This window comes from Salminus brasiliensis, chromosome 14, assembly GCF_030463535.1.
Source record: "Salminus brasiliensis chromosome 14, fSalBra1.hap2, whole genome shotgun sequence".
NCBI lineage: Eukaryota > Metazoa > Chordata > Actinopteri > Characiformes > Bryconidae > Salminus > Salminus brasiliensis.
In genome coordinates, this window is record NC_132891.1 from 4,601,740 (window position 1) to 4,627,423 (window position 25,684).

The following is a 25,684-nucleotide window of genomic DNA, read 5'->3' on the forward strand; positions in this document are numbered from 1 at the left end:
CCCCACGCAAGCGCCAACGGTTTCCTCGTTGCAGTGTCTTTCCAGATAATATCAATTAGGGCAGTGTCTGTGAAAGCAGTCGGCGCTCCTCTGAGAATTGCTGCTTGTCTGTACAGATTTTTTCTTCATCATCTCAAACAGTGCCTGGCTAATTAAGTCCAACCTACTCCGTAAATGAATTCATCTCCTGAGCTGACAGCTGTTCACACACTTTCCATGCTACGCAGATTCACACATAGTCATTCATCACCAGGTAGCTTAGCGGGCTAGAGCAGTCCCTGCAGATATCATCTGGAAGTCCAGATCACTTTGACTGCAAGCTCCAGACTTTTCCCTTCTTCTCATGCTACATGCTACACTATATTGACAAAAGTATTGGGACACCTGCTCATTCATTGCCTTTTTCTAAGTCGAGGGTATTAAAAAAAAAGAGTTGACCGAGGAACTGTCTCTACTGTCCAAAGAAGGCTGCTTTCGACTAGATTGCTGTGAGGATTTGATTGCATTCAGCAACAAGAGTGTTGGTTAATAAGGTTAGAATGCTGGATGATCGAGAATAGAGAAAATTTAAAAGAGGGTTGTGTGGCCACAAACATTTGGACATATAACGTCAATCCTCAGACGTCCCATAGTCTGGTTGATGCTGAAGGTGACCTCTGATGCTGAGTGAGGACGTTGTTGATAGTTTGATTGAGTTTGACTTTGAGGTCCTTTTCTTCAGCTGTGTGGTGGACGAGATGGACTTCTCAGGGATGGAACTGGACGAAGCTCTCAGGAAGTTCCAGGCACACATCAGGGTCCAAGGAGAGGCCCAGAAGGTGGAACGTTTAATCGAGGCTTTCAGGTGAGAGTGCACCCATTCGCTCCACTGAACCCCTGTCTCCTCTAGGCTGTAGAGTAAAACACGTTGAGTCTCGTCCACCGACGGTTCTTCACAAGAAATTACTCCCTAAAGCCCACGTAGTGTTTTCACCAAGATTCGGACCTTCCCCGGTGTTTGCTTAGGTGGGATTTGTTCCGTTTAGTAGAATAATGGGATCCATCATTGTAAAAAACACAGCATGAATCTTTCTGTTTGGACGTTTCTCAAGAACAAATTTCTTAAAATTTCATAGGAAGATGATGGTGTACTGATCCGAGGCTGTTCTTCTCCATTTCTCTTATCAGCCAGCGCTACTGCATCTGCAACCCAGGAGTGGTGCGGCAGTTCCGAAACCCAGACACCATCTTCATCCTGGCCTTCGCCATCATCCTCCTCAACACAGACATGTACAGCCCCAACGTTAAGCCAGAGCGCAAGATGAAGCTGGAGGACTTTGTCAAGAACCTTCGAGGTGAGCAACGAGATGGCCTGTCCACCACTGGCGCTTTCTCATTTATGCTTTTCTCGCTGAAGCTCATTTGTAAAGGTTAAAAAAGCAGCTTCCTTTGAATCTTCAGGTCATCAGGTTATTAAAGATGTACACATTTGGGGAAATATTAAATAAGGCTGTGCTGAAAATAAAGAACCCTTGTGGTGATATTTTATTAGAAAGTATAGAAGATAAGGCCACAGATACCCATACAAGGCTTTCATGACAACTGACATAAACCCTTAATAAACAAAAGCTTATATTGCTTTTTATTATTAATATAAATTAAGGCTTATTAGATAACTTTCATCAGATATCAATAAAATGGGCAAAATAAGCCTTTATGACACCTGATTATAACATGTCCACAAACTTGTGGACACCCATTTTAATAAAGCCATTCAGCTTCTTTAAGTTGCACCCCTTGCTGACACAGTTGTGCAAAGCTACTGCCAGCCGTGGGCTAGAGGAGGGTACAAAGCCCCCCAGCATTGAGCTGTGGAGCAGTGGATGAGCAGTGAACTCTGGAATGATGGATGGTGGAGCTCCATCCAGTACTTTTGCGATGAGTTGAGGAATTTGGGCTGATGAGGTAGGGTTGTGACCATCCAACATCCTGACCTCACTAACTCTATGCAATCAAATCCTCATGGCAGTGCTCCTCCAAAATCTAGTAGAAAGCCTTCTTCTTCCCCAAAGACAGTTACTTCAACTAAAGCTGGAGAAGCTCTTTTTAATACCCTTGACTTCAGAAGAAACAATGAATAAGCAGGTGTCCAAATACTTTTGTCCATGTAGTGTATCTCCCAAATACAGTATTAATGTATGTGTTATGTATGTGTATGTGTCTTTTAGGGGTTGATGATGGTGAGGACATCCCTCGCGAGATGCTGATTGGCATCTATGAGCGCATTCGCCAGAAAGAGCTGAAGACCAACGAAGACCACGTGTCTCAGGTTCAGAAGGTGGAGAAACTCATCGTGGGGAAGAAGCCGGTAAGTTCACAACGGTGCAAGCGAAGGTTCAGGTGATCCTTCTCGGGAATCTCAGGAATGTCCAAGGTGTACTGTCCAGGAACGTCCTAAACACAAGTGATCCACTCAGTCAAATGGCAAACACTGTATGTCAAAAGTTTGTGGACACTTCTTATTAAGTGTGCATTAGCTACTTTGCTGACACAGATGTGCAAATGCACACACACACAGCTTGTCTAGTCCCTGTAGAGAAGTTCTGCCAATAGAATAGGACTCTCTGGAGCAGATAAACACCCACCTAATGGCAGGTGTAGGCTAGAAGGTGTGACCTCAGAATTGGGCTGCCAGTTCTGAATACCTGACATTGTTGTGCTGCTACATTTCTGAACCCAACACAACCATCACCCACGTCTTTTCTCCTGTTTTGCAGATCGGCTCTCTTCATCATGGTCTGGGATGCGTAAGTTTGCTCCAGTGTTTTTTTACACTTACTGTAAATGTTGCATTTACATCGATCAGCCATAACATTAACACCACCTCCTTGTTTTTACACCCGTCGCCTAGCATATCAGCTCCACCTACCATATAGGAGCACTTTGTAGTTCTAGAATCACAGACAGTAGTCCATTTGTAGTCCACCCTGCTCTTCAATGCTCAGAACCCCACAGGACTGACCACCACAGAGCAGACTGTAGTATTTGGGTGGATCAGAGTGTTTAAACATTGTGTCTGTCCACTCACTGTCCACTCCTATCTAGTCGGCCCACCCTGTAAAGACAGTCAAGTCAAATCCAGAAGCTCTAGTCCTTCTTCAGTGCTGACAGGACGCTGTTGGCTGGATGTTCCTGGTTGGTGGGCTGATCTCAGTCCAGCAGAGAGAGAAGCTGAGGTGTTTAAGCACTCCAGCAGCACTGCTGTGTCTGATCTACCACTCGTACCACCAGCGCAACACACACTACTAACACACTCGCCACCACCATGTCAATCAGTCACTGTCACGGCAGAGCTGAGAATGACCCACCACCCAGATAACACCTGCTCTGTGGTGGTCAGTGCTGTGGGGTCCTGAGCATTGAAGAACAGGGGGAAAGGAGGCTGATAACTAAGTATGCAGATAAACACCTGGATATTATAGAACTACACAGTGCTCCTATATGGTCAGTGGAGCTGGACACAAGAAAGTGGTGTTAATTTTATGGCTGATCGGTGTATAGTGGTACAGAAATAGCATGCTGTGGTTGTCGTAACAAAAGCGACACTTTACAGGAGGAGGGAAAAACCTTCTTAACTTTCAATGCAAGTCAATGTAAAAAGAATTTACTCCAGGTCATTTTGGAGCATTTCTATTGGTCCAGTCATCATGAACTTTGAATAAGATATATAGAACAACTGCCAGATTCAGATTATGTCAAAAAGTGAAAAACGGCAGTTGAAAGTGCTGTATGTAGGCATACTGTCTCCTAAATAATGCATGTTGGCCCTTTTCCCATAATGCCATACGACCGTGCAGTCAGCCTGGCTCTGGACTCTCTGGACAGGGTCAATAACAATAAATTCCTAGTGCACAGTGTATTGCCTCGTTTACAGAGCAGAAGCTGACCTCAGCGCACTGCAGCCTCTGAGGTCATTCAGTGTTTGGCGGTCGCAGTAATCTTGGTTAAGGCACCTATTACTGACCACCCACAGGGTTTACACACTGCCTGCACAAGTGTTTGCTGAGTTCACTGTTTACGTTAGTTGAGCCTGCCTGATAAGCATACAGTACATACAGTCTTCTGAATAAGCTTTAAAGGGGATCTTTCCTCCCCCTTCGCTCGGCTTTGTGTGTTTCTGTCGCCTCCCTCTGCTGATCATGTGTACTTTAACTGTTGTCTGTCAGCACATTAAGACTCTGCCTTTATGATAACAAATACAGCTGCTTGATTTTAATTGATTAATTTCACAGTAAAATGATTTAGCTAAGTGGTTATTCAGAATGTCAATGTGGGTGGATTTGATATTTAGGTTTGTGCTGTATTAAGGGAACGTGTGGTTTTGCACCATTGTGCATGCACGTGTTGGTTTTTGAATATTTACGAGAATAAAAGTATAAAAGTATAACTTGAAAAACATATATATATATAATTATCTATATATAACTCTTTAAATATATATATATATATATATATATATATATAAAGAGGTATATATAGGTAATTAAATAGATAGAATCCATCATATAATAATTAATTAAAAAACATAATTGCATACAGATAAACACAAATGTAATACATATGGGACATATGTATTATTACATATAGATACATAAATCAATACATATACATATTATAGAAATAGATGCATACAAACATACTATTTTTATAAAGATACTTACATATATAATGCATATGTAATATACATATGCTTATATAAACATAATATATACAAGACATACTATTACTATAAAGGTACTTACATACATACATACATACATACAGGACATACTGTTATTATTATATAGGTTCTTACACATATATAATACATGTGTAATATACTAATACTATACATATACTTATATAAATGTAATATATACAAGACATACTATTACTATATAGGTACTTAATACATACAGGACACACTATTATTATAATATAGGTATTTACATATATAATACATATGTAGTATACTAATACTATATAGACAATATAAATATAGTATGTCCTGTAATATTTACAGGACATACTATTACTATACAGGTACTTACATAAATGTAATACATACAAGACATGCTATTTTTATAATATATGTACTTACATATATATATAATGCATGTGGGACAAACTATTTTTATATAGGTACTTATATATAATACATATGGTAGTTACATGTGTGTGTGTGTCCCACAGGTGCTGTCCCTCCCCCACCGCAGACTGGTGTGTTATTGCCGTCTGTTTGAAGTGCCAGATCCCAACAAGCTACAGAAACTCGGTTTGCATCAGCGGGAGATCTTCCTCTTTAATGACCTCTTGGTGGTGAGAACCGTTCTAGATCCAAACACACACACAAACACATGATCTGGAGGACACTGCCCTGAGAACCTAAAGCCCAGGATTTGATTGAGTCACATTCAGCTTTGTCATTCCTTCTCAGTGCAGACGTCCCGCTGCTGAATGAGGAACAAACGCAGTTCCTGTGGAACACAGTGCTGCAGCACACAACACCAGACAGGGACAATAGACACAGACAGTAAACCATCCAGCGCACTGTACTGTACTGTACACAGCACAAGAGAGATTAAACAGTAAACAGTGGAAAATGGGTGAAATGTACCACATCAGCACTGTTATGAATCTCAGTGAATCTCATGACTCATGACTCATGAGTTTGGGCAGTAGCTCTGCTGATGTGAGTGAGGTTTTATGTAAAAACTCCTCACACACTTATTAAGTCAATTCAGTGGATCACCTCTTACAGTGTAGACCCTATTCAAACCCTAGGTAGACTGGATGTCCGCTGAAATACTGCAGAGTATCCTCTAAACCCGCTGTAGTCTGGTCTTATTATTTATTTATTTAATTTTTTTTTTTTTGTAGGTAACTAAAATCTTCCAGAAGAAGAAAAACTCGGTGACGTACAGCTTCAGGCAGTCCTTCTCTCTGTACGGAATGCAAGTTCTGCTCTTTGACAACCAGTGTAAGTAATGTAACAGAATCTGCATAACAGGTCAAATGCTAGACGCCACGACCCTGTAATGAGCACTGTAACGTAGAACAGCATGGAATGGAAGTCAGTGTAAAAATATATATAAAAAAAAACTATATATATTTATAAAATAATATATATATATATTGTATGTGTATATTATTTATTTTTTATTTCATATAATCTCCTAAAATGTTCTTTTTGATATAGTATGAGACTGGCAGCTGTTATACTATGTCAAAAAGAACATTTTAGGAGATTTAATGGTATGTCAACAACAGTGGAAGTCAAGTATTAAAGATTTGAGTCATTCAGTTGGCTTTCAGTTATTATCATCTGTTTGAGAATTATATATATATATACACATAATATACATTTGTATTTATATATAATAATATAATATGTATATATATATATTTTTTATATATAATCTCATAAAATGTTCTTTTTGACATAATATGACACTGGCAGCTGTTATGTATGTATAAACAGCTGCCAGTGTCGTATTATGTAAAAAAGAACATTTTATGAGATTATATATAAAAAAAAATATATACATATTATATCATTATATAGAGTCTCATGTCAAAAAGAACATTTTAGGAGATTTAAGGGTTTTTATGTCAGCAACAACAATGAATGTCAAGTATTAAAGATTAGAGACATTGAGTTGGCTTTCAGTTATTATCATCTGTTTGAGAATTATTAAAAAACTTCATACTTGAACTTTCTCTCACTACATTTCTATGAGTAAAACTGATAGCTGGTTTCAGACGGCCTGTGTTGGTTTTGGTTGAAGACATATACAGGTACACTAGCCAGTTCTTGATGCTGCATTTGATTGTGATCAAGCTTGGTGATGCTGGTCATGCTGGTGGAGCAGCTTGGTCATGCTGGTCAATCATCTTATCCATGCTGGTCAGATACCAAACCAAACATGGCCTTGCTGATCTACTGCATTTGGGCCCAGTAGTCCAGTGTTAAAAGCTGGCATCCATGCTGGAGAATAGCTCCCAGCCCATGCATGAGACACTTGCAGCACTGGGCAGCTCCTTTAGTGACAGGCTGCTTCACCCGCAGGTCCTTCTTTCCTGCTGCCGTCAGACTCCACAACCAGCTCTGCTCCCAGCGGACCACACACACACTTAAACTACACACACATGTTCAGGGAATAGAGGTCCCTAAATGTAAAAATACAATGTGCAATTGTCTGTAAATAATCTGTAAATAATATTGTTATTGTCATTGTCTTGCTATGCTGCTGTGACACTGAGAATTTCCCCACTGTGGGACTAATAAAGGATTATCTTATCTTATCTTTATTTGAATTTTTAACCAAATATGTCTTTAAAAAGTATGATTATAGCATATAAATATCTATAATATCTTTGTGTTGGGACCCTATTATTTATATTTATGCCTCCATATCCAGTATGTTCCCATTCAGTATCCATACCCATGGTTTCTCTGAACTTTCTCCAGCTCTGCTTATATGTTTGCATTTGTAGCTGCATCTTCCATATAAGTAACAATCGCGTCCTCATCCTTTCAGATTACCCGAATGGAATACGGCTCACCTCAGCCATTCCAGGCGCTGACGTGAAGGTCCTCATTAGCTTCAACGCTCCAAACCCTCAGGACCGCAAGAAGTTCACTGATGACCTGCGGGAGTCCATCGCTGAGGTCCAGGAGATGGAAAAGTACCGGATAGAGTGTAAGCAGCCTCATTCGTTGTTTAACTGTAACTGTCTCTACTGTCCAGAGATGTGAGATGTGCTCAGTTCCTCCCAAACCCCCAAACTCATCCCAAAAGTACCAGATGGAGCACCACCATCCATCATTCCAGAGAACACAGTTCTTCCACTGCTCCACAGCTCAATGCTGGGGGCTTTACACCCCTCTAGCCCACGCCTGGCATTAGGCAGCATGGTGCCAATAGATTTAATGATAATCTGCTCCAGACAGTCCTAATGTATTGGCAGGAATTCTCTACAGGGACTAGACAAACTTCATAGTCTTCATATCAAGATCTTCTCATTCTGAAGAAAGAAAGTAGTGAGATCTTGTCGGTGAGCTAGTCTGAAGAACAGAGCTTGGTTCCTCCAGGTTTCTCCTGGACGCCCCCCAGTCCAGCCAGCACAGCGTGGAGGATGTGTTCAACTCCAGCAGCAGCAGCAGCAGCAGTAGCAGCTCACCTGATTTACCATCATTAAGCCCTGATTTACCACCAAACCAGGTGTTGATCTGAGGAGAACTCTAAATAATACTAGACTCCATGAGAGAGGAGAACTTTGGAGATGTTCTAATGATGAACACAGTGATGGAGAACCACCTCCACCACTTTCTGTAGGAGTGTTATTATTAGTGTTTATTCTAAATCTGGGGTGAAGGTACGCGCAGTACTGTATATCTGACTGTGTGCTTTGGCTTTCATGTCTGTAGCCGAACTGGAGAAGCAGAAAGGTGTAGTGAGACCCAGCATGTCCCAGAGCATGTCAGGCCTGAAGAAGGAGGCGGGTAACGGGACCATGAGTCGCGCCAGCCTGGATGACACATACGCAATGGGGGAGGGGCTAAAGAGGAGTGCGCTCAGCAGCTCCCTGCGCGACCTTTCTGAAGCAGGTGAGTTCTGGTGTCGGGTTACAGGACTTGGTGTGTACATGTGCTTATTGGTGCAAAGTCAGTCATATTTATTTATTTATTTATTTATTTGCAGTTTGTAGCTTTGTCTTCTATCTATATGTCTTATATATTTCAAATATTTGTAGATGATGGCTTTTATTATTGACTAGTCTTTAAGGCTATTTAAGGTAATAGTTTTGCCCCAAATATCAACCAACACATGTTTAGCATCTGACATGTCTACCTCTTACACTCTGTACTGAAGCTATGAGGCTAATGTGGCCAAAAAGTAATGGTAGCTTAAAGCCATCAGTACCCCAAACTGTGTTAAAATGTTGAAGAGGCATTCCAGCCTAAAGCTATCCCGCAAAACCCTTGTACGGTACATGGACAAAAGTATTTGGACACACCTCTTAATCATCGAATTCCGGTGTTTCATTCACCTTCATTCGTACCAATTGCCACAGTTAATAATATAAATTCGAGCACACTGGGACACCTACACATTCCACCTACAGGAGCTTTTATAAGACGTCCCATTCTAAACCCATAGGCCTTATTAATATGGAGCTGGTCCCTCTTTGCTCTAAGCTCTACCAGCAGCAGCAGGTCTGGAGCTCTGCTGCAGTTATTGAGTCAGTTGGAGGCTTTTCTGCTCTCTGCTCTGAGCTTAGCACTCGGTCCTGACCCTGCTCTGTAGCTTTACGTGGTCTGACAGACACTGAGTTGCTTTCTGGGGTTCCTCCACAGCTGATGAAGGAAGATCTAGGAGGGAGGAAATTTCACCAGCCTTGCTGGAGTTCAGTGAGCTCTTCAGAACCTCCTATTCTTTCACTGATGTGTGTAAGAAAGGCAGACTGCATGGCTAAGGGCTTGATTTTATACACCTGTGGCAACAGGACTGAATGAAGCACCTGAAGTCAGTGATTAATAGGCGTGTCCAAATACTTTTCTATTGTGTACGTCCTAAAAGAGAACCCTACAGGGCATTATGAAGATTATACAGCCACAGTTCTCAGCTGATTTGTTAGATATACAGAGAAACGTTCGATGGTTTGAGTCTCTAAAACTAACCGCCATGTGTACAGACTTTTCTGTGTTGTTTACTGTTGTTTACCAGTGAACTGAAATGTAACTCAGCTATGTCTTGTACATGTCTAAACTGTTTAGATCTTCCATTTTGATTCTCCCGTTGTTCCCATAACATCCCATATGTATTTGTATCCTGAACTTATTTTAATATGGTGTTTCATAGTTAAGAACTTAACTGGTGAACCATCAGTCTCATGCATCAGTGACACAGTGTGCCCAACTGACCATAATGTTGATCTGATCAAAGGCACTTGAGGTGATTCGGTGCTTGGCTGTAGAAATATGCACCATTAAACTGAATCGTTCCTATTATAATTCTTATAAAGAGCCGCTTTGATCTATCAGACGATTTTCTGTCCAATTACATTTGACATTTCAACACAAAGCCAAGATAAAAGGTTTCTCCAAGTGCCTTACCCTTTTGATCTGGGTTCAATTTTTTGCCGTCAGTTGGCCATCAGCAATGATGGAATGAAATCCATAAAAGGAGTCCAGACTCACGATGGAACAGAAAGCCATTCTTATTTCCCATCGATTTATCCTCGATTAAACGACCACTAACATTTGAGTTGAGCGGAGTGTCGTGTCATGGAATTGTTCCTTCTCCACCTTGCTTGGTCCCAGTTGTTGGACATCACTGGCGAGGGCCTCCATTCGAAGCTTTTACCCGCAGAGTGTGGCATGAGTTGTACTCAGTCGTGTATATGAAGCATCGTCTCATTCACCCACCCTCGTCCCCGCCCCCCTGCCCCTTTCCGTTTCACTGGATCTACTGATACTTACCTGCTGCTCATCGGGGTTTACCTTCAGGCCAGCGTGTGTGTGTGCCGGAGTGCTTTTGGCTACCAGTCATCTGTCCATCAGCTGCCATGTTTTGAGTGTGTGCCATGTCTTGTATTGGCTTATGTGGCTCATTGAAAGGCAGCAGTAGAATGGCTTTGGATGTTTTTTGCACAGGACGACCACACACAGCAGCCTAGAGTCAGCCATAGCCGTCAACTGCCATTTATTTGTTTGGGAGTGTAGTGTCCATTCGATCTGGTTTAGATCTGAAAGTTCCTAAATAAAATTACATCTCATACAAATCTATTTTTTAAGTGGATTTTAAAAAGGAAAAGCCTCCCACTGGGGTACGCAACTAATTACAGACCACTTATTTGAAAGGTATGACCACAGGTGGCTTTGCCCACACATGCCCTCTTTTTCATAGCTACCTTTGCCAGGTTGGACAAGGTTTACAGAACATTGGGAAATATCCTATCCCCCATTAACCTTAATAATAAATTTCTTTGTCAATATATCTAATATTAGCGCTTAAGAGCTTATGTTATTCATTTGAAATTTTAGTATTGTCATCGTTTTATTTGAAGGCTACTTACATAGAAAGGTAAGAAAGATAACATCAGCATAAATATACAGAGCCTGTAAGGTATCTAAGATGACCTCTTAGGTGTTTTTAATAAGGTGTGGCCACAAGATAAAATATTAAGTTATACATATTCATTAATGGCCTTAACATTTTATTTAATGTCCTTAATATATTATCTTGTGGCCTCAATACATTATCTTGTTGCCTCGAAATGTTAGCCCTTGACCTCAGTATATTATCCCATCACCTAAATATATTATTTCATTGTCTCAAAGTATTATCTTGTGGCCTCAGTATATTATCTTGTGGCCTCAATATATTATCCCCTGGCCTCAGTATATTATCTTGTGACCTCAATATATTATCTCCTGGCCTCAGTATATTATCTTGTGGGCTCAATATATTATCTCCTGACCTCAGTATATTATCTTGTGGCCTCAATATATTATCTCCTGGACTCAGTACATTATCTTGTGGCCTCAATATATTATCTCCTGGCCTCAGTATATTATCTTGTGGCCTCAATATATTATCTCCTGACCTCAATGAGGTCCAGGAGTATTGTTGTGGCCTCATTATATTATCATATGGCCTCATTATATTATGTTATGGCCTCAGTATATTATCTTATGGCCTCAATATATTTTTGTGGCCTTAATATATTATCTCCTCAGTATGTTATCTCCTAGGCTCAGTATATAATCTTCTGGCCTCAGTATATTATCTTGTGGCCTCATTTTATTATCTTCTGGCCTCAGTATGTTATCTCCTGGCCTCAATATATTTTGTGCCCTCATTACATTATCATGTGGCCTCATTATATTATATTCTGGCCTCAGTATATTATCTTGTGGCCTCATTATATTATCATGTGGCCTCATTTTATTATCGTCTGGCCTCAGTATATTATCTTGTGGCCTCAATATATTATCTCCAGGCCTCAGTATGTTATCTCCTAACCTCAGTATATTATCTTGTGGCCTCATTATATTATCATGTGGCCTCATTTTATTATCTTCTAGCCTCAATATATTATCTTGTGGCCTCAATATATTATCTCCAGGCCTCAATATGTTATCTCCTGGCCTCATTATATTATCTTCTGGCCTCATTATATTATCTCCTGGCCTCAGTTCATTATCTCCTGGCCTCAGTTCATTATCTCCTGGCCTCATTATATTATCTTCTGGCCTCATTATATTATCTCCTGGCCTCAGTTCATTATCTCCTGGCCTCAGTTCATTATCTCCTGGCCTCAGTACATTATCTCCTGGCCTCAGTTCATTATCTCCTGGCCTCAGTACATTATCTCATGGACTCAGTTCATTATATTGTATCTATAATATATAATTTTACTGCCTCATATATTGTCTCATGGCCTACAATTATTATATTGTAGCTTCAATATATATATAACCTTGTGGCCAACCTTCTTTAAAGCTTATCCAGCCTTGCAACAGTTGCTATGAAAGAATGCATTAGTGGGTGGAGCCTGGAGCAGGTCATGTGAATGAATCTGGCACCACAATATAATTCCTCTGAGTAATGCCTGCGAGACCACCACTACTCCTACTCCCCCCACCCCCACTTCCCCAATCACCACCATCCTTACACCTAAGCCCCTGACCACCCACCTTTAATTAATGAGACTGGAATAGGCTTGCTGTGTGCTCACATGTCCCTTTGGCGCCCCCCCCCCCCCCCCCTCGAATCAAAAGACAAGGATGTGTACACCACTAGCTCCCCATAAGGTGTGATGCCCATCTCTAATCTGTGGTATTGCATGTCTCGGGCAGGCAAGCGTGGGCGCCGCAGCAGTGCAGGATCACTAGACAGCAATATGGAAGTAAGTAGGAAGCAGTGGATGTCTAGTTTACTTCCTCTATGTTGATTGATGTGCACTGTTCAAAATAAATAATAATAAAAAATATAATAAAAAAAAAAGAATTGAAACAAAACCAAACCAAAAACAACCCAAACATTTACTGTTTATGTTCTCTGCACCCTCTTTACGCTTCATAGTTTTTTCCGACAAGCTCATTCTTTACATTTTCCGTTTTTGGTTTCCTTGTTAAACTTGAGTATTGATGCCTAACCCGCCTGCCTGCTCACATGCATGCATGAGCTGCTTGCCTTGTTTTCCCGGAAGTCGGGCTTTTGTCTGCGAGGGAGTGGCCTCAAGGGCGGTCCAGCAGGCCAGCGGCCACATTTCTCCAACACCAAGCATGTTGTTCTGTACTAACCCTCGCTGGTTTGTCATTTGCTCGACCATCGGCCTCTCGTTTACTCATTTAACTCATTTGTTGCGACCCATGTGTTGTTCAGCCATGGTTCTTTGTTTGTCTAACAACAAGGGGTAGCTGTGAGGTGAGTGACCGCAGCAGTGGTTTCGAATTCTGATCCTGGAGTGGTTGTCCCTGCTCTCATGCACCTGATCGAACCAATTGCAGGCCCTTCCCGAGGTAATGTGAGTGTGTTAGAGCCAGATGTGGAACTTTGAGGGTCCAGAAAGTGAAAAGGATCTGCCTGGACAGCTGTAGTTAATGCTGTGCTCTCCAACCTGGACCTGCCTTCTTGCAGGTTTACCCCATTCAGCCAATCCAGGACTTCTGAAGGTAGGAAGGTGGCTCTCCAGGAGAAGGGTTGGAGGCCATAGAGTTAGACCAAACCTTACTTTCGGGACCCTCTGGTTAGAGCAGGGAAAGCACTAAGCTTGCAGGGCAGGAACAGAGGACCACTGCTCTGGAGGCACAGTGAAGTGAAGCTGCTCTACACTCTTCATAATAAAGGTACTGACTAAAAAAAGGGTTCTCTGGAGAGATACTGGTGTCCAGTCCTGGATTTTGTAATCAATGGGCGTTAACTTATGACAGAGCTGGGTTCTCAGCTCCAGCCCTCTTACAAATAAAGGTATTTCAAAGGGTTCTTTGAGCAATGTTTTGGTTCCATTAGTGTGAGGAACTTTTCAATGGGTAAAGAAACTTTCCATTGTGTGGAGAGTCCTTCAACCTTCTCCACAGAGGTTCTTCACACCCACACTAATCTCTACTATAAACATTCAGCTTCTTTATGGAACCAACAGTAGCCTCGCTCCTATGGCATCGTGGAGACCCACTTTTGTTTTTCTTCCAAGCTCAGAAGGAGTCCGGCATGACAGCAGGTGACCGATGTTTTACATTAACAACCAGCAGTGATTACAAAGTCCAGTAGGCTGTCCAGTAGAGTAGAATACTTCCACCGTAGAAGAACCTCTTTTGGTTCTCTAAAGCACTGGCCCCCAAAACCTGGTCCAGGAGGACCACTGCCATGGACATTTGTGTGTTCCCCCTGCTTCAACACACTCAGTTTAACTCAGTAAAGACTTGCTAATGAGCTAATCAGTTGGGTCAGGTGCATTGGGAGCAGGGACAGCTTTAAATGGGCTGGACAGGCCCTCCCTAAAGCAGTGGTTCTCGAAACAAGTTCTCAGGATCTTCAGATGGTCCACATTTTCCTCGATTCCCCTATGTTACAAGCTGGGTTGAAGCAAAAACGTGGACTGTCTGGAGGACCGGTTTGAGAACTTTGCCCTGAAGAACCTTTTAATGGACAATGGATTTTTCTATACGTTAACGTTCAAAAGTTTGGAATCAGCGTTTCTGACAGTATAAAATCGATTTGGTTGCGGGTAAATGGTTAATATGCAACTTAACTGGCTACAAATAATCATTTAAAATATTTAATTATCCAGTACGATGAATGGGGCTGATTCTCAGGAAGCTCAGGAAGCTGTAGAGCAGATGTCTTCAAATCTGGGCCTTGAATCCAGTTTCCATGACAGTTTCCAGTCCTGGACTGTGTAATCTTTCGTAGGTGTGACATTACATGGCCAATACATTACATTAACAGTTCCCTTAACCTCTAGCGAGAACAAAATCCAGGACTGGAAGATGGATTCCAGAAGGTCCAGAAGATTTGAAGGCTTGGGCTGTAGTATTTTTAGAAGTGCTGACCAACTCTCAGGACAGAAAATCTAATATATGACTTAATTTGATTGCACTTATAATACTCGAAATATTGAATAAAACATCTAAAAATACAATTTTCTGTGGATTCCAAGCTTTTGAGCGGTACTGTATGTGAGTTTAAGTAGTTTAAGTATAATTCAAAAGGTTCTATACCAGCCTACAAACCATTAGAGAACCTTTATTGTGTAATGTGTAATCATAATTCGTCCTTTCTGCTGCAACCCTTGTTCGTCCCCCCCAGGAGAAGCGGAGGAATAGGCTCCTTAATGACCTTCTAAGACGCAAGTCCATTCCCGTGGCGTTTGATTGGACCTATGTGACTCAAATCAGGAAGGCTGTGGATTTCATTAGCAAACACATGTTCATTATTCATACATTCATCTTTCACGACCTTTCATTAAGTGGGACGTTTGGGACCCTCACTGTTCAGAGCACTGTTTTGTCCTCGTCTCTAGACGAATCACCCACTCAGAGCTGCTTAGCAGTGAGATTCATTTGTTAGTCACGGATCAGTTCGAGAGGTTCAAGCAAGTGATGAAAGTGCATATTTGCCAAACCTGTAGATCAGATGCTGAACACCTTCAGTACTGTAAGCTTCTGATCAGCTGAATGCGGAAGTGTGGACTGAGTTTTTTTGCCGTTACTGCCTCTGCATGTGAAGGACCTGCTCTCATCATCCTAACGAGATGCATGTGAGATTTCTCCCCAGGCTTGTTCTATGATGTGTGTTTTTATCATTGTTTTATACCTTTCAGTGCTTAAATGAGCATTCCACCCTAAATCCAGAATTTAATACCTAATATCTCGACGTAAGATGCTTTGCGGGGATTCTCCAGTCTTCAGAGCACAAGTTAACAGGTTGTGAGACTCAATGAGTTAGCAATGAGGTAGGAAAGTGGTCATGACCAGAACTTTTGAGGTGGTTTCTGGACTCGGAGGTTTAAGACTTGGTCCTTGGAACCATTCACGTTTTCAAAACACAGTCTATAAAGTAAAATGTGATGGTTGTAGACAGTTTCTGTCAAAGGATAACCAAACAAAATCTCAGTTAATGTAAATAATTATTTATATAACATATATCAATATACGTTCAGAAAACGTCTCAGGGTGGCATGACTGTCTAAGTGTTCGCATCATAATTAGGACTGTCATGGGTAGATGTTGCCACAGGAGTCCCAGGGAGCATAATTGGCCTTGTGGGTTGTGGGATGGTCCTCCATCTCCATATCATTTAGCGCAATGCTAGCCAACGCAGGAATCTGTCAGCTGATATAACAGAATTGGCAGATAGTGTTGTCCTCCAAGCGTGTTGAGCTCTGTGATGAAGAAATGATGACTCTGGGACTCTGCAAGAGGCTAATGTTGCCTTGATTTCTCTGGATGGCCCTCACACCCCAAAATGTCCCCAAAATCTGTAGAAAGCCTTCTTCCCTGGACAGAAGAGACAGTTACTCCAACAGAAGCAGTCCAAATACTTTTGTCCATACAGTGCAGGTGTCTGTTAGCTGGCATAAAAGAAATCAGTTAGCGTTCCCCTCCAAGAAGAACCAAGCCCCAAGCTTGTTATCCAAAGACAGCAGCAGTTAGTTGGTGGCAGCTGCCAGCCTTCACCTCTTCCGGCTTAGTGCCAATGTGACTAAATTGGGTGAAAACTTGGAGGAAAAAGAATTGAGCAGATTTAGCATGTGTATATAGGACTTTATTACATGCAGTTGCGATTAATGTCTAACAGACACCTTTATTTAGCTCTGTGTTTTCAATTGTCTTAAACACTGGAAAAGGTTAGTTACGAGGTTTTCTTATGGCACGGACTGAATGCTACAACCATCACTTTGCTGATCCAATGAAAAGAGAAGAGAAGAACGTTCTGGAGAACAGAAATCCCCCAACCGTGGTGCTAGATCACTTGACCACAAGTAATAAACGAATAAACATAAAGAAATAAAAAGCATGACAGTAAAGCCAGTGGTAGTTTGACCCTCATGTGAGCACTCCTTCACCACTCGCTTGGATTTGGTAGGAATATATTTTAATATGTGATTTTCCATCAGCCTCCAGAAATGGAGCTTACTGCTATCATTCATATATATATATATATATATATATATATATATATATATATATATATATATATATATATATATATACTATATATATATATATATATATATATATATATAGCAGTGAACTTTATTCCTGGTGGCTGATGGGAAATCACGTATAAAGTGTTGGATTTTGGGTGGAATGCTCCTTTAAATGCTCTACATGTCACCTTGTCATCCTGCCAGCATCCTTCTCAAGCTGGATCAGTTTCAGTCATTGTTTTCATGGTCAGCTCATAAAAATGTAGAATACAATTATTGAATTAATTCACATAGAAATATATTTCCTTCATGTATTTGTATTTAAATACATTTATGTAAATTTAACTGTCATTTTAGTTGTTAATTCAGTTGCTATTATAAAGATGTGCATCCTTTTTAGAAACAATACTTATGATAAATGTAAATATACTGTTTTTAAATGTAACATTGTTGAATGTTGTCCATTTTATCTGTTTTTAACTGTAATCTGCAGTATTTCACATTTCCCAAACTATATGATTTATCAGTAGGAATGTACTGTACAGACCTGGCGTGGATAATGGGCGTGAAACAGTCCGAAAGTATGGAAGCAAGCAGTGATTTTGAGTATTTTAGGCAACAGTTTGCCAGCAGCCTACCCAATCCAACGTGTTTAACACATGTTATTAGTCCTAAACCTCTTGAATTATATGGTAATTATTAAGCACATTTTGAGGAATCCCACAAGGTTCGGTTTTAGGGTTTGTGAAACTGCCGCTAATTGCAGCATTCATGCAGTTACGAGGGTAAAGAACTGAAGCTAATGCCGGTGCTCAGGGTTTAAGGGGTTAACTAAAGATGTTTGTTCCAGCAATTCCACTGGCGTTGCAGTACTGCTCATTTACTGTAGCGTATTCTGTGGGAACAGCCTTTTTTTACACACTTTCTTAATGACAAACCCTCGCACTGAGCAGAAAACATCTCATAGCATTAATGAAGCCCCCAGGAGCTTCTGAATGGAGAAATCAGGCAGATCTGATTAGCTGCAATAAGACTCTGCAGGAGAATCAGCAGGAGCAGAACAAATAAACAGTCAGTGCAGACACTGTTGCTGCAGGCATTTAGTCAAATTGTGCTGTTCTATATTAATAAATATCATTTACTCATCATTTATTTAAAAAAATCCACATTTCATGCTTGCTTTTACAAAATCTGCGTTGCTTCCAGACTCTTGGCCTGTAGATTTGACCAGTAGTACCAGTAGTTCTGTTATCACTGTTTAGTAACTATGCTATTTTACAAAATTACAAAGTTACAAGAGCTCATTTGAAGAGAAAAACTGTTCATTTAGCCCAAAATCAGCTTTTAAAGCCACAGTTTTGGCCATAAGCTCTTAAAAATCAAGGGTTCCTTGGAGCGATGCCATAGAAGAACCTGAGGTGGTTCCTCTAAGATATCGCCCCGGGTGAGTGTTGATATGTCTGTTAAGTTCACAATGTTGTGTTTGCTCTGACAACGTTCTTCCTGGCCTGTCTCTGCTCGCAGGGCTCCATCATTAGCAGTCCTCACCTGCGCCGGAGAGCACCCTCCTCAGCCCGGGAGTGCCCATCCCGCCCCGGCCCGAACCCCCCTTCCTCCTCCTCCTCCCTGCTGGGATCGCTCTTTGGCAGCAAGCGGGGAAAGCCTTCAGCGCAGGGCTACCCTCCACATCCTCATGGCCCACCTCCGCATCACTCGGGCCAACCCACCCTCATCTCTCATAAGCCCCACCCCACCAATCTGCACCACACGGCCCAGGCTCAGATGGAGACCCAGGTGGTCCACGGTTACCATGGACAGCGCTGTATGCTACCGCAGAACCCTCCGCCGTATCACCATCATCACCACTACCATCTGCCCCAGCCTGGGCCTGGGCCTGGGCCTGGGTCCGGGCCTGGGCCTGGGCCTGGGCCTGGACCCCGAGTCTACCGACAGCACTCAGGCCATGCCCCCGTCCCACACACACATACGCACCATGCCCAGTTCGCACACCATCACCACCACCATCACCGGCACCACAGAGAGCAGCAGCAGCAGCCGGCCAGCTCCAAACCCAAGCACTGTGGCATCAGCACGGTGGTGTGACCCCGGCTACACTCAGAGCCATAGAACCTCACACACACACAAACACACACCAGACTTACGGTCACTGTGGGCTGCCGGGACGTGACAAGCTCGGCTGGCTTGAAAAGCAGGTTGGACTCAAACTTTGCAAAGGCTTTCTGCTCCGATAATGCAGGTTGGACTCGGAGAGGCCCGGAGAGGCGTTTCTGAGGATTGCGTAGCTACGGTCAGGCTTTGGTGGGGTCTAAAGGTTGACGGGAAGTGACCCAAACTGTATGTCCAAAAGTGTCTGGATTCCTCTTCTAAATAGTGGACTTTCAGCCACCCGTAAGGTTCAGCCATTGCTAAACGAAGGTGTCACAATGCCGCAATCATGTAACCTCTATAGAAAAGCATTGGCACTGTGGTTCTGAATCTCTATGGAGGCCTGTAGAGAGAGTCATTCCAAGAGTAATGCCAGGTCTCAGCGAATGGGGTGTAAAACTAACCAGCCATGGACCATGGAGTATAGTGAAATACGAGTTCTTGTGAGTGATGAATCTCAATTGAAGACCTTTGAGGTAAGGTAGAGTGATCTAGGTCCATTGAGCACCCATAGGATGAGTCGCAGTAAGCTTCATTAAACCCATTTGAGATGTGTTAGAGTGATACAGGTCCATTGAACTGCTCTAAATTGAGTAAGAGTGTTGAAGCTCCATTGAACACCTTTAGATAAGTTGCAATGATGAAGCTCCAGTGAACGTCTTTGAGATGAGGTAGATTGTTGAAGTTCTATTGAAGTCCGATTGTGCTACGACTAAACACCTTAGTCTGGCCGAAGAAGCTCCATTGAGCGCTGATGTGGATGAGTTAGAATGATGAAGCTCTGGTGAACGTCTTTCAGATGAGTTAAAGTGATGAAGCTCCATTTAAGACCTTTAGATTGAGCTCCATGCAGCAAATGAGTTAGAAAGATGAAGCTCCAGTGAACGTCTTTGAGATGAGTTGGAATGATGAAGCTCCAGTGAACGTCTATCAGATGAGTTAAAGTGATGAAGCTCCTTTCAAGACCTTTAGATTGAGCTCCATGCTGCAAATGAGACTGTTGAAGCTCCAGTGAACGTCTATCCGATGAGTTAGAGTGATGACTGGCTCCACTAAAGACCTTTAGATTGAGCTCCATGCAGCAACGTTTTTGCGATGAGGTAGACTATTGAGGCTCCGATGAACATCTTTCAGATGTGTTAAAGGGATAAAGTTCCATTTAAGACCTTTAGATTGACCTCCATGCAGCAAACTGGAGCTAGAAAGATGAAGCTCCAGTGAACGTCTTTGAGATGAGGTGGACTATTGAGGCTCCGATGAACATCTTTCAGATGTGTTAAAGGGATAAAGTTCCATTTAAGACCTTTAGATTGAGCTCCATGCAGCAAACTGGAGTTAGAAAGAAGAAGCTCCAGTGAACGTCTTTGAAATGAGGTGGACTATTGAGGCTCAGATGAACGTCTCTGAGATGAGTTAGACTGATAACTGGCTCCACTAAAGACCTTTAGATTGAGCTCCATGCAGCAAATGAGTTAGACTGTTGAATCTCCAGTGAACATCTCTGAGATGAGGCTTAAACGGATGAAGCTCCATTTAAGACCTTTGGATTGAGCTCCATGCAGCAAATGAGTTAGAAAGATGAAGCTCCAGTGAACGTCTTTAGAGTTAGTCTGAATGCTGAAACTCCATTAAACACTATCGGGATGAGTTAGAGCACTGAAGCTCCTCTGAGCTCCTCTGGGATAAGTTCCAGTGAACGAGCTATTTGTAATCTAGACCAAACTGGCCAACATTATCAGTCCCTCCCTGACCTCACTGATGTCCCTGTAGCTCAGTCAGATTGGATCCCATTGTTTAAATCAGATCATCTGTGGTTCTGAATCTATTAACACTTCTTTTTTAACTTTTGGAGCCAAACTGAAGCCTACCAGGTGTCTGGATACTTTTGGACATATCCCGCAGAAACAGTAGGTCTGTGTCCTCCACGTTCCCCTACCCAGAGGGTCATAGGCGATGAGAGACGGGCTTGTCCAGACAAGGACAAGGGCCGTGTTTTCCTCACAACAGCTCATTGTAAAGAGTCTCTGAAGACGTTGTTGTTGTTGCTGTCATTTCAACACTCTGCCTACATGTATCCCCAAGATGCTATTTTTATTTGGAAAAAGCAGCGTGTTTGTTGCACATCGTAGGATCGCTTCGTATTTTTAGGAGCCTGAACACGCCGTCCTCCTCCCGGACGGCCTCGCAGACCCAGGCCCAGGACGCCTGAGCTGCCAGTCACGAGAGTAGTCGTCCTAATACTGTATTTATTGTGGATAACGGCTTTCATTTGTTGTCATGGCAGTTCTTATAAAATATAAATGTGCCAATAACCATAATCGCGTATCTACTCAATCCAATGCTCTGCTCTGTGTATATTGTATTGTGTGTGATAGTATTTAGTAGTGTAATTGCATCCATTGTAAGATGTTCTATAATACGGTAAAAAAAAGAAAAAAAGAAAATAGACATATTCAGAAGGTTTTTTTTTATGTTATATTACGGTCAAATATTAGGAGTCAAATTATATGGTTACAGGTGCAGTCAAGGTCGGTTGTACCATATAGATGTATCGAACAAACCGAGGACAAGGAAGCCGCTTTGGAACTTTTGAGGCCTTCGCAATATTACCTGAAGCAATTTCTTTCGGAAACCTGGAAAGCGGCATCGTACATCCTTGATGAAGGCCCAGCGCAGATGGCCAGATCTTCAAAGCTGGACTGGACAGAGAGAACGGTTGAAGCTGCTTGGTGTGGATGTAGATACGGAGTTACTGACCCTCATGTTTACGTCTGGAAATGGCTCAGTAAGTGGAAGGAACTGAAACGCAAAGCTAACGGATAGTGAATGGTGTAAAATTCTGCGAATCCCGAGCAAAGGGAGTGGCTAAACTCACTGAGCACTTGGACAATACTTGTATTTTACATCTTGAGCAAATACACAAATGGTTTTCCAAGAGTAGGGAAAACCGCTGGTATTTTAATAAGAAGAATTAAGCTTTCTTTTCCTATTTTGAAGAAGTGATGAAATCCGATGTTTTGTTTGGGCGTTTTAGGGTAAACTAGGTAAAGCTAGGGTAGATAGTCCATGTTTGTCCTGCACATATCCTACAGAGTTATGCACAAACCATACGAGGGCCAGTGACTGAAGTATTTTCTTTCTAATTTTTTTTTTTTTTTTTTCATACGTGCAATATGTTTGTACCGATTTTCGTGAAGAATCCCTTCCTGTCATGCCTTTTTGTTTGTTTGTTTGTTTGTTTGTTTTTTTGCTTTTTCCACAATTACGAACACATTACATACATTGTGGTAATGGCTCTCACCATACAATACTGGTGGCACCACCATACAGTGAACCACTTTCTTGGGATTTTAGTGGAGGAACCAGATGATCTAGTGTGTCCTCTTATGATACCATCCTTGTTTTATGGTTTTATTTGTTGTTGTTTGTTTGTTTGTTTGTTTGTTTGTTTTTGCCAAAATAAATCAGTGTTACTTTGGCGATGAAGTGCAATCGTGTAGAGAATGCATTCACACGTTCTAGATCTAATAGAGCAGCGTCTGTTATTCCTTCAAGAGATTCAGGTGAATGTTCCGACAAATTATGCAAATACCTTTCCTTCCAGACGATGAAGTGCGATGACGAATGTATTTCGGTAGAACATATAAATATAAATATAAATATATATATATATACATATATGTGCAGTGTTTATATTCTAAAATCAAGAAGCACATAAACATAAGCAAAGCCCATTGCTCATTGCACCACACAGATGCAAGCGTAGAGCAAGCGGGACACTTCATTGCCGACTGGTCGCTACATCGGAATAACAATAAGATTTAGCGTAGTTTTCCGGAGGCGGCTGATTTGCATATTTCATACATGGCTTTCTTTCTGCTTTAAGGGAATATTCCAGCTTTTCCCAACTGAATCTCAGTCTGCCTTATCTGTAGCACATGATCAGTTACCAGAGATGCTCTGTACTTCATTTTCCTGTACTTCAGGGGGCAGTGGTGGCTCATCAGTGGTGGATCACAGGGTTGTTTGGTTCAATGCCCAGGTCCTTGAGCAAGGCCTTTTACCCTCTCTGCACCAGGGTTGGCGTAGAATGACAACACATGCTATTACATACAGCTCAGTGGTTAGAGCTTTGGGTTATTAATAGGTCACATGGTTGTGGGGTCTATACCCAGGTTCACTAAGCTACCACTGTTGTGCCCTTGAGCAAGGCTCTTAACGTCTTTCCTCAGAAAGACAACACAAGGTATAACATACAGCTCAGTGGTTAGAGCTTGGGGTTATTAATAGGTCACATGGTTGTGGGGTCTATACCCAGGTACCCAAGACCCTTACTCTCTCTGCTCCAGGGGTGCTGTAAATTGACAACCCATGGTATAACATACAGCTCAGTGGTTAGATCTCTGAGCTACTGATCACAGGGTTGTGAGTACAATACCCAGGTCCTCTAAGTTACCACTGTTGGGCCCTTGAGCAAGGCTGTTTACCCTCTCTGCTTCAGGGGAGCCGTAGAATGACAACCCATGTTGTAACTTAGAGCTCTGGGTTATTAATAGGTCACATGGTTGTGGGGTCTATACCCAGGTCCACTATGCTGCCGCTGCTGTGCCCTTGGGCAAGACCCTTAACATCTCTGCTTCAGGGGTGCCATAGAATGACAACGCATGATACAACTTAGAGCTCTTGGTTATTGATCACATGGTTGTGGGTTCGACACCCATATCCACTACGCTGCCACGGTTGGGCCCTTGAGCAAGGCCACATTATAAGCACATTACTATTCTTCTACTTGCAGAAGAACAGAAAACCTAAAGCAGCTGCCTGTGGTAACTGATGGTACTCTACAGACGCAGCAGATGCAGATTGGGTCGAAAAACACTGAAGAATTCCTTTAACCGTGAATCCGAATGTTGCGGCTCATTTTTAAGGAATTTCTGGTGCAGTGTCCCTTCTGTTGGTTTAGGCAACATATTATATGTGGTGTATTCTTCTTTTTTCTCAATAATAATTTATAAATCGGGTGTCGTTGGAATCTTTTATTTTAGTTGTTGTTGCTTTATTCTGTTACGTAAAGCTCTTTGCGAAAGTAACGTTAAGCGTCGGCCTTGATCTTTTCGACGTGGAGTCCGAGAACATATCCCAACCAAGCACTGCATGGACCCGATGCATCTTGTTCACTGTGAGCTGAAGGACATTCAGCCTGGAAATAATAGAGGTTTCTTTTTTTTTGGCTCTTTTTCGTAACCCTGACGTTGACTTGCAATTGCTGTTCTGTACTGCATTGTGTTTTGCATGCAGGTCATTTGACATCTCCACTGAAAAGAAAAGAAAAAATCATGGAGAAACACAAGAAGAACAGTCCCACTGTTGTAAACACACACTCACACAGACACACACACACATTAGTCCATCAGTAGAGGACTATCTATACATATCGCTGTACGAATACAAGCTATAGACATTGGAATTGTCTGATAACCATGTGTAACCGTCACAAATCTGTGGAAAAGGACCAAGTGGGAGAAATCGGCCTGTACATAGTGTGCATAGTAGAGTTCCTCGTTACGTAATGTCCTCATTTATATGGAGGGTGTGTTCCCGTCCCGTCCAAAGTGGACGAAAGCTATACGGTTGTGGTTCATCTCTGCGCATTTTAGAAACAGACTGTTAGAAATGCTCAAAAAATAAATATCCAATCAATCAATCAATCAATCAAAAGTTCACTGCCTCTCACGTCGACCCACCAGACCGCTGCTGTCCTTAGAGCATGTTTCAGGAAAGGGAAGGATTTCGGAACAAAGGGAATGAATGCTTTCATTTTGATATGCAGTCTGTTTGTAAGTGCTTAAGATCTGATCAGTGTAAAACTTCAACTGTGACAATGTTGAGAAATAAAATATGATATAAAGACTGGACTGAGCTTTTTTATTGGGATTTAAATTATTATTATTATTATTATTATTATTATTATTATTAGGCTGCAAAGACAGAAATCTGAAGCAGGCCCAGCTCACACACTGCATGAAGACAGCGACAGTGCAAGAAGGAGACTAGTGAGGGAGGCCACCAAGACACCTATGAACACTTTTTAGAGGTACTATATATATATATATATATATCGTGGTGGTTCTCCATCACTGTGTTCATCATTAGAACATCTCCAAAGTTCTCCTCTCTCATGGAGTCTAGTATTATTTAGAGTTCTCCTCAGATCAACACCTGGTTTGGTGGTAAATCAGGGCTTAATGATGGTAAATCAGGTGAGCTGCTGCTGCTGCTGCTGCTGCTGCTGCTGATGATGATGATGGAGTTGAACACATCCTCCACGCTGTGCTGG

General features: G+C 42.0%; 1 protein-coding gene across 11 annotated transcripts in view; it reads left to right on the plus strand.

The window, feature by feature from the left end:
- The window catches only part of iqsec1a (IQ motif and Sec7 domain ArfGEF 1a), a 178,831-nt gene extending 153,576 nt beyond the window's left edge, over positions 1 to 25,255 (plus strand). For 9 of the 11 annotated variants that reach the window (XM_072656340.1, XM_072656341.1, XM_072656343.1 and 6 more), the window contains 10 exons: positions 722 to 844; positions 1,168 to 1,334; positions 2,208 to 2,347; positions 2,757 to 2,786; positions 5,212 to 5,337; positions 5,899 to 5,998; positions 7,560 to 7,721; positions 8,450 to 8,629; positions 12,887 to 12,936; positions 18,706 to 25,255. In XM_072656340.1, coding sequence (XP_072512441.1) covers positions 722 to 844; positions 1,168 to 1,334; positions 2,208 to 2,347; positions 2,757 to 2,786; positions 5,212 to 5,337; positions 5,899 to 5,998; positions 7,560 to 7,721; positions 8,450 to 8,629; positions 12,887 to 12,936; positions 18,706 to 19,284 — 1,657 coding nt within the window. In that variant the 3' untranslated portion in view covers positions 19,285 to 25,255. Of the gene's footprint in view, positions 1 to 721; positions 845 to 1,167; positions 1,335 to 2,207; positions 2,348 to 2,756; positions 2,787 to 5,211; positions 5,338 to 5,898; positions 5,999 to 7,559; positions 7,722 to 8,449; positions 8,630 to 12,886; positions 12,937 to 13,444; positions 13,970 to 18,705 lie in introns of those variants that run through there. The other 2 variants (XM_072656349.1, XM_072656350.1) reach the window with 2 other exon arrangements.
- Positions 25,256 to 25,684: the final 429 nt, after the last annotated feature.